Source organism: Sinocyclocheilus anshuiensis, unplaced genomic scaffold (genome assembly GCF_001515605.1).
Source record: "Sinocyclocheilus anshuiensis isolate Anshui unplaced genomic scaffold, SAMN03320099.WGS_v1.1 scaffold749, whole genome shotgun sequence".
Taxonomy (NCBI): domain Eukaryota; kingdom Metazoa; phylum Chordata; class Actinopteri; order Cypriniformes; family Cyprinidae; genus Sinocyclocheilus; species Sinocyclocheilus anshuiensis.
Genome location: NW_015536489.1, coordinates 355,281 through 365,458, shown reverse-complemented (window position 1 = coordinate 365,458; position 10,178 = coordinate 355,281). Strand labels below are relative to the sequence as shown.

The 10,178-nt window shown below is 40.7% G+C and overlaps 1 protein-coding gene across 1 annotated transcript in view; it reads right to left on the bottom strand.

Moving 5' to 3' along the window:
- The window catches only part of pamr1b (peptidase domain containing associated with muscle regeneration 1b), a 71,758-nt gene that overhangs the window by 53,667 nt on the left and 7,913 nt on the right, over window positions 1-10,178 (bottom strand). Inside the window, exons 2-3 of the mRNA XM_016481535.1 lie at window positions 4,558-4,734; window positions 2,978-3,103 (exon numbers count right to left, since the gene is read on the bottom strand). Coding sequence (XP_016337021.1) covers window positions 2,978-3,103; window positions 4,558-4,734 — 303 coding nt within the window. The remainder of the gene's footprint in view (window positions 1-2,977; window positions 3,104-4,557; window positions 4,735-10,178) is intronic.

Below are 10,178 nucleotides of genomic sequence, written 5' to 3'. Positions count from 1 at the left end.
TTTGTCTGGGGATGGTAGCCTGAGGATAAGTTGACTGTGACCCCTAGTAGTCGGAAGAATGCCCTCCAAATGCGGGAGATAAACTGAGGTCCCCTGACAGAGACTACATCCTCGGGGACTCCGAAGTTTCTGAAGACGTGAGTGAATAAACTTTCTGCAGTGTCGAGAGCGGTTGGAAGTCCTGGGAGGGGGATTAGTTTACAGGCTTTGGAAAAACGATCTACGACCACCAAGATGCAGGTATAACTGTCTGAGTTGCGTAAGTCAGTCACAAAATCGATTCCCAGGTGAGACCAGGATCGATGGGGGATCGGCAGGGGCACTAGCTTGCCTACGGGGAGGTGACGAGGGGTCTTGGACATGGCGCAGACTGAGCAACCTCGGACGTACCTGATGACATCCTGGGTCATACTGGGCCACCAGTACCGAGCTTGGAGGAGCGAGAGGGTCCGTTGGCTGCCTGGGTGTCCAGAGCCCAGTACGTTGTGAACTGAGCCCAGAAGGGATTGCCGTTGAGAAGTGGGTACATACGTTTTCCCTTCTGGGCCTCCCGGCGGAGCAGGTTCGGTAAGAGTGGCGGCTCGAATGTCCTCGTCGATGTTCCATTGAATGGGGCTTACAATCAGGGCTGGAGGGAGAATGGGCTCAGGATCGGAAGGTGTGTCTGGAGAGTGCATGCGTGAGAGGGCGTCGGCTTTATTGTTACGATTCCCGGGACGATAGGTGATGGTGAACTGAAACCTGGTGAAGAACAATGCCCAGCGGGCTTGGCGTGGGTTAAGTCTCTTGGCTTCTCTGAGGTATTGGAGATTTTTGTGGTCGGTAATGACGGTGAACGGATGGTTTGCTCCCTCCAGCCAGTGCCGCCACTCCTCCAGGGCGAGTTTGATAGCCAACAACTCCCGGTTGCCGATGTCGTAATTCTGCTCCGCTGGGGTCAGTTTCTTAGAATAGTATGCACAAGGCTGGAGGCGAGGAGGCTCACCGTAATAATGTTGGGACAGCACGGCCCCGACGCCGGTGGTGGAGGCGTCCACTTCCACTAAGAACGGCATGTCCGGATCAGGATGGTGAAGGATGGGGGCCGTGCTGAAGGCTGTTTTGAGGTTTGTGAGAGCTTCGTGGGTGCTGGTGGTCCAGGACAGGGACTTGGGTTTTCCTCGGAGCATGGAAGTCAAGGGAGCAGTGTGGGAACTGAAATGTTTGATAAATTGACGATAAAAGTAAGCGAATCCTAGAAATCTCTGGAGCTCCTTTACTGTCTGGGGAAGAGGGCACTCCTTGACTGCATCAACCTTCCCCTGGTCCATCTGAATTCCTTCTTGGCTGACGATGTAACCCAGGAAATGCACAGTGGGGCGATGGAATTCGCATTTCTCCAGCTTTAAGAAGAGATGGTGTTGACGGAGCTTCTGTAGGACCTGCTTAACGTGTTGGCGATGGTCGGCCACGTTCCGGGAGTAAATGAGTATGTCGTCGATGTAGACTATCACAGAGCGGTGGAGGAACTCCCGGAACACCTCGTTCATGAATCCCTGGAAGACTGACGGGGCATTGGCTAGCCCATACGGCATTACAAGGTACTCATAGTGGCAAGATGGTGTGATGAATGCCGTCTTCCACTCGTCGCCCTCCCGGATTCGAACGAGGTTGTACGCGCTTCACAGGTCCTGCTTGGAGAATACGCAGGCCCCACGGAGTTCCTCGAGGGCGGACGGGACCAGGGGAAGTGGATAAGGCAGTTTCACCGTATGGGAGTTCAGAGTCCGATAGTCGATACAAGGCCGCAAGCCCCCGTCCTTCTTGCCCACGAAGAAGAAACTAGAAGCAGCTGGAGAAGTGGAAGGTCGGATGAATCCTTGGTTAACAAAGGCTGGGGATCACAGGACTCGACACATCAGGATGACAGAATGACGTTTACCGACTGACAAAGGACAAGAACTAGAACACACTTTAAATACACAGGAACTGATGATGGGAAGACAAGAAGACACCTGGAACTAATGACAATTAACATAGGAAACACCTGGGAACAATGAACTCAAAACACGAGACAGAGAAACTGGAAGACGGAGCACATAGGGAGCAAAGACACACGCAAAACCTGGCCCAGAGCCTGACAGGGTGAACTTTCCCTTTAATTAATGCTGTCAAGTTACATATCTGCTTCAAAGATAAAATTGCATGATGAGTTGCTAATTACAACATTAAAATAACAATGTAAAGCATGTACAAATACTAGAAACTGTGAATATAAATAAGTGGGAATCATGTAAAAAAAAATATCCCTAAATTGAAAACAGTGCACATTTAATTTATCTATTATAACATTTATGTATTTCTGTTCACTTGGCTGTTTCCTTATAAAAGCCAAGAAATTGATACAGGTATGAAATTGATACAGGAATAATTGTATGTTTTTACTTCCCAGCCAGTGAGATTGCATGTGAGTAAAACTATTCAGAATAATGATGCTTATCCAGGTAAGCTGGCTAATCTTTAATAGAAAAAAGCAAAATGGCATCATGATTAAAGTAAACAAACACTGCTCATTTCACAATCATGTTGAAGAGAATGAAGTTTGTGGGGGAAGTTGTGGCCTAATGGTTAGAGAGTCGGACTCGTAACCCACAAGTTGAGGGTTCGATTCTCGTACCAGCAGGGATTGTAGGTGGGGGGAGTGAATGTACAGCGCTCTCTTCCACCTTTAATACCACAACTGAGGTGCCCTTGAGCAAGGCACCGAACCCCCAACTGCTCCCCGGGCGCCGCAGCAAAAAATGGCTGGCCACTGTTCCGGGTGTGTGTTCACGGTGTGTGTGTGTGTTCACTGCTGTGTGTGTGCACTTTGGATGGGATAAATGCAGAGCACTAATTCCGATGTCACTCACTTAAGAAAGACATTCCCAGAGCAAGGTATCTTAAATATATCATTACTTTGAATACACGAAAACTGCAACTGCACTGTTTAACTTACTTAAACAGTCCCCACCAGACCAGCCTGGGCGACACTCTGCACAGTACTTCCCTTTTACAAAGAAATCATCCCTTGGGCCCCATGTGCCATTATTACAGCGCTTGCAGTTCTCGAATATGCTGCAGCCTGAAGAGGAAAAAGGAAAACACCTAGAATTAGAAAGAGGCATTAAATGTTGAGATTTGGTTCTGAGGAACTAGCGTAGAAGATGTAAATTGCTTTGATGTTTTCTATGTTTTCTGCCATTTTCTGTAATTAAACCAGCCATCTCCATTAGACAAAGAAATTACAGGCACCCTCTTATAATTCCAGCTGTGCTGCTAAAGGCGTCATAGGCTGTGTGGTACAAAGGATTTGGAGTGATTTCACACATATTTCAGGCACCGGCCATGCTGACAGCATTCCCCATAGTGTCCATTAGAGGACGCAGTGTCTCGTTTCCTCTCGGGGAAATATGGTTACATGCATAACCGGAGACATTTTCTTTTGAGCTCTTTTTGAAGATAAATAAATTATTAAATTTAGTCAGGTATTTTATTTCTACTGCCTTCTCAAACTGTTGCTGCAGCAGTAGTGTTTATTCCTGCCTTATAAATGCATTTAAATTCATTATATTCTTAATAACATCTCTTAATCTTCAGCAGAGAAGTGAATTGCTCTTAAACGGATGCCCTCTCTATTCTGTGTGATTGGCTGTTTGCTGCACACATCACACTTTCATGTGCACACGCTCCACAGAGTTAATCACAAACTCTGGATCAAACTCTGAGTTGACCGAGAATGTTCATATCGAGCTTTGTGAGTCCGCTGAACCTGATCTAAACCAGGTTGGATTTGTTTGGTTTTGTCAACTCTTGTTGTTTGTTCAGCTAGCTTCATGCAACAGGCCACTGGTGTAATGAGGCTGTTTTTCTTAACATTAGCGCTGTTTTGGCCTGATTATTTGAATGCACTCACTTACTGGATCATTGGACTGAAAACTTTCTCGGAGTTTAAAAGCTTAAAATGATCTGATTGCAAACAGAGAAGCGAAATCGAGTTAAAGGGTTAGAATTGAAATTCTGCTTCACTCATTTTGTGTTAATTGGGTAAATTTTTTTTAACTCATTAAGGATTTTTAAATTAATCACATGCATTAACATATTAACGTTTACAGCCATACTTAAGAGTCTATGGACAGCAAGGGATTGGGGGCCATTTGGGAGATGGGCAGTAACATTAACAGAACATGTGCTTTGTCCTGCCTATGATGGGGCAGGTGTTTGACCCCCTTTAACCATTAAATCTGATTGGAGTGAATACATTGATTGTATGCTTTGTTTACAAGTTCCAGAGTTCCAAATGTCAAAATCAACAAATCATAACACATGTTGGACTAATGGAATATTTACAATATACAACATATACAGTATGACATTCATGTTTCTGCCAGATGTTTGATTGCTTTCAAGCTGTTGAATTATTGAATATATAGGATCAAATGACGCTATTACTAAACCATGGACAAACCATAAAACGTTTATCACAAGAAGAGAAAAATGAGAAATAGTTGTAAATGTGTTTGTGTGTTATCTGCTCACCAGGATGGATGATGCAGGGATCGCATTCATTTACAGCATTACGACAGCATGGCACTGCATAACCTACCGAAGACCCTTGAAGAGGACATTTACAGTGGATGACATCATATTCACAGCATCCCCTACACATCACACTCCACTCGGGTCCTGGACAGTAGTTGTACAGGAACCTGTAATCTAAGAAGTAAAACACAATATCATAGACAGTACAAACTGACTCACTCTAAATGAATTAATGTTTAGCTTGCTTTTATGCAAACATGCCTAAATAATTTAGTTTAATCAAGTAATTTGGACATATCTTAGTTTAGTTGCACTGACTAACTCGTATGAGTTTAATTTATTTCAGACTTTTTCTCCCATCACTACATAATAATAATAATAATAATAATCAGTTAAGTAGAAAATCAAATGACCAGAAATGATCGTATTGTTACTTTAGTGTTAAATCAAACTTGTCATTCAAATAAAGAAATATTCCAAGCCCAGAGTTGATTATTCAAAAATAACTTGTTTGATCGGATCATCTTAAATGAGTCATCCTCCGAGTCTGAATGCAATTATTGGATAACATTATATTGTAGACAGATTGTAGATTAATCCTAATAAACATGCCACTACAAACAAACAATAAAAACAACAACATTAAAATACCTTTAAATCAGTGTATTTTTACTATCCCTCCTGCACCATGTCATGGGTGTTTGTAAAAACACACATGAAGATGAAGGCAAAGGCAAATAGGTAATAGTTAATACATCCAAAATGAACAGAGCAATCTACAACACATCCAAGATAGATGACATGGGACAACTAGACTGAAACTGAACCTAAATTAAATACACATGATAATGAGACACACACACACCTGAACATAATGACTAAATCAAAGGAATAACCATGACAACCAACTAACTAAGGAAAGACGGTGCAAACTGAAAACAAACTTCTTTACTTTCCAATGAAGGTGACTCCGATTTTTGTAGGCAATTGCTGTATATGTATGAAAATTGATGAAAAGTGCACTTATGCACTTATAAAATATGGAGTCATGTGACATGTGCACATGTGCATAAGCGGTCAATGAGATTAGCCGCTTGGCTAGGGGCAGAGTTAAAAACAGAGCCGTCAAGTCGGACACTTTCTGCTCCCGGTAGTGATGCTCTCACTGTGTTTGCATACTCTATCACAGATGAAGTGAATTAAATGCAATATCTGTCAAATACACAGATGTTTCAGAAACGTTTTCATGAGCAACATAAACACTTTTTATACTGCTTAATACAGAGCCATCTGTTCAAGAAAGTTCAACATAAACATATACTATTTAAATACCAATAAAGTGGGGGTATACCCTATATGCTTTTATCAGTGTTTTTTGATAAACGTGACTCAATATAATATTGTGACTACAGTAAAAATATTTGACTGTTCTAAAAACACAGATTTGTGTCATCATCAGAGCTCCTGCAGCTGCTTTAAAGAAACTGCACCAGCTGAGTCAGTCGGCTGCTCTCGGAGCGCTATCGCAGTACTTTGATGCCACACGTGACAGTCACGTGGCGTCGGCGCCGTCTCAAGTCGGACAAAATTTCTACCCGGCATGCACTGCTTCAAGTCAGCCGCCAATCGGTCTGTGCAGCACTGCATAAAGTCGAACACACCTAAAATGGACCCCTGTGGGTCATGTGATCACTTTTTTTGTATTTTCATTTATTAGTATTTGACTTCTCCTTCCCTGAGATAACATTTATCAACTAGATAAAAAAGTTTGTCAAGACAAACTTTAAGTTGGCTTGAGAAAGCCGGACCAGAAAGTTTGAAAAAGTTTGAAAAGTTAAAAAAGTTTAAGAAGTTTAAAAAAGTTTTAAGTTTGATGGTTTTCAGTCTGAAATAGTTTGAAGTTTAAAGTAGTTTTAAAAGCTTAAAGTTTGAATGTTTTGAAGGCAATACAGTCTATCATAGATAGATAGATAGATAGATAGATAGATAGATGAGTTTGAATGAGTTTGAATAGGTTAGAAACAGTACATAGAAGGCCAGTCTGGTTGAGTCTAATGGGCTTCAGTGTGTTTAGATTTGAATTTTGACAGTTCGAGTTTGTCGGAATGTTCAGGTGAGCAGAGACTTTTCAATTTAAGTCTATGGGATTTTTATGATTTTTAATATTCATTTTTAAGAAAACCATAAGTCCGATCAGTTAGAAAAGATATAGCACACTCGGTCAGATCAGTCTGAAGAGCTGGGCTGAGTTTGGAGTCTGTAGAGTTAAAGCTCTAGGAGGAGATAGAGTTGATAATTTAGGATCAGAAGAATAATAATAAGAAGTTTAAATAGCATTTCAGTAAGTTGGCTTTCACAAGCCAACTTAATTAAATGGGTGTCTCATTTTATTTAAAAAAACAAAAACATGTTGTGTTGTCTGGAGGCAACATGGTACCATAGAGGGTCAAATGAATTTCAGTGGGTTATAGGTTTCAGGACTGCCTTACCATTCTTTTGTCCTGGATATGAGGACAAGCTAGAACTCCATTTCTCAAAGTCGAAAGATCTGTGGAGCAGTATCTAGCCATCAGAAACTTATTTATCTTTGCTTTATTAACCACAGCAATGCCTTCGACTCTGTCAATCATGAAAAACTATGGACAACTCTATTGCAAATGGGAATACAGAAACATCATTCAGCTAATAAAATGACAGCCAAGAAACTATGGTTCGAACAGAATACGGAAACACAAATTGGTTTTCAGTGCGAAAAGGTGTAAGACAGGGCTACATCTTGTCATCATACTTGTGCAATCTGCATACTGAAGCCATATTGCGAAACGCTACTACAGAGAAGGATAACACTGGAAACGTGTGGGTCAGGGATAGGCAACGTCAGTCCTGGAGTGCCGATGTCCTGCAGAGTTTAGCTCCAACCCTAAAAAAAAACTCACCCACATGTAGCCTAGCCTGGCCCTGCGTCTCAATGTTCATACTATCCATCCTAAATAGTATGTGAGATTAGAATAAGTGGCCACGATTTAGCCAAAACAATGAAACTATAAATACTAGACAAATTAATAAAATGTCTTTAAGTTTAAACTCACAAGTTCTCTCATTATTCAACAAAGACATTATATAACGAAATAGTATTTTGTAATATAAAAACTAATAAATGGGGTACTAAAACTTTCAGTTGAAAATTGAAAATATGGGCAATTCCAGTGTTACAGATATTCACAGTCAAAACCTGGAATACAAATCCTCATCAAATGTAATTATTACCAATATATTAAACCATCTCTTTATATTTTTCTAAACCCCTGAAAATAGAGTCCAGACATCAGAAAATATCAGTCTATAAACCTGTTTTATATTTTAGATGAGGGAAATAGACATGCCTTACGGACGTGACAAGAGTTTTTGGGAGACAACATATTTTGTAGATGTTCTGTAATTTACAATGCACAAACCAGAAGCAACAATATTTGCCAAATGGAGAAGGGTTGGCTATTTACAAAACCCAAAATAATCAATTTTGTTTAAATTTTTGTTTTTGTGTTTCAGAGGAAAAATCAATGCGGACGCAACAGTTCGGAAAGCGGAATTTATCTGACTATGCAAACACGTATAAAATACTTTAAAAACTTTAACATAGACGTCTAGTGGGTATTTATTAGGGCCGCCCCCACTAAAGATGTATTAGTTAACTAGCAGTCGTTCGTTTAAGCCATTATTCAACTAATCGCACATTTATATTAAATCAACTACTACTCCATAATGAGCTTTAATATATTCCGCACTCAAGCACACGCATAGAGTTTGCCACAAAGCACAGGCAAACGCAGCCCAATTATTATGAGTGTATAGGAAAAAGAGACATTGTAATTATTTATTAATAAACTAATGTTTTCTTGTCGACTGCGAGATGAAATTTACAGTGCTGACTCTCATCTCCACAGTAGCCCGGACAAAATACAACCTTGATACAGATTACATAATCAGGGAGTATTTGATTTTGTTTTGAACTGCTTTATTCAAATGTAGACATGTCAAGCTTTGTATGCATATATTTTTCTTGTACTGTATGTGAGACAGCCACACGCTGAGTTTTGGTTCTTTTTTTGAGACGCGCTCCAGTTCACGGAGACAGCAGAAAGCCCATCCTGTTTGTTTTAATGATTTTACAAAAAGCCCAACGTATTGTTGTTATTTTGAGTTTACATACATAAAATCAGTTTCAAACTGATTTTAAGTTGTTTCATTATCAGGAAAAAATGCAAGTGGTCGTGCGGCGCCTCCCTGCCATGCATGAGCAAAAACACTTGAATATGGGTCAAAAATATTGCACATTTATAGGTTAACTAGAGTTTGGAATCTGCATTAAATTAAATCTTCTACATCCGAGACAGATGCAGTTATAACCTATAAATTGAAGGCTCTTTGAGGTTTTAAAATTATCTAACGGACACATGCCGCTCCAATTCGCTACATGATCATTAGTTGTTGTTGATCAAGATTAAACAAACAAAAAAAAAACTTGTCACAGTATATTTCAGCAATGAGTGAATCGTTGTTGTTGATAAAGATTAATCGGATGCCGAAATAATGTGTTCTATCCTTACCCAGCCCTTGGGTTAAAATAGCCCAAATTAAGTTGTTTTAACCCATAGTTTTTGGAGTGTATTCCCTGTGCAATTTGAGGTCAAATTAGCAATGCAGTCTTTTTATTATTGCGATATGTTTTTACTTTTGTATTGCCAAAATAGCTGCATTGCCGTGTAACACTTTGCCTAAACCTGCTCTCAGTTTGAAACGCTCATGAGCCATCAGACACTCTCCCGATGAAAGAGCAGCGATTCACGCCTTTGCAGCCCCGCACGATGGAGCTCAACTGTACAGTGGCCAAGAGAACTCAATGCGCTGCAACTTCAGAAAACACATGCAAATAGAAAGAGCACCAGCAAATCAAGAAAACATCTTCATCAGTTTGACAGCAGGTGCCGGAAATGCTAACAACGCAAACAAAGTTTAGGGATAAATATAGCAACTTCTTGGACAAACCTTATCTAAGTTCTCATCTTGCCCACTGATTGATATTCATCTTTATATAGATCAGTGAATTTGCCATTATGATGTCATATAGTGACATTTAGCTACCAGTTTCAGCTACTTTCAAATGAAAGCAGTTGGCAACACTGGATCTATCTGAGAGGTAAGACTCAAACCACTGGAGTGTGGTTCCTGAGATGCCCTTTGCCAATAGGGTTGACAGGAGGATCTGGTGGTTAACCGTGTCAAAAGCATTGGACAGATCCAACAAGATAAGTATTGAAGATTTGGAATCTGCTCTTGCCAGCCTTAGGGCTTCAACAACTGAGAGCAAGGCAGTCTCGGTTGAATGTTCACTTCTGAAACCAGACTGGCTGCTGTCGAGGAGGTTGTTCTGTGTGAGAAAGGCAGAGACTTGTTTGAACACAACTCGTTCAAGTTTTTTTGCAATGAAAGGAAGAAGGGACACCGGTCTGTAGTTCTCTAAATGAGATGGGATAAGGGCGGGTTTCTTAAGTAGTGGGGTTATATGAGCCTGTCTTAATGCTGAGGGAAAAACACCAGTGTGAAGGGATGTGTTAATG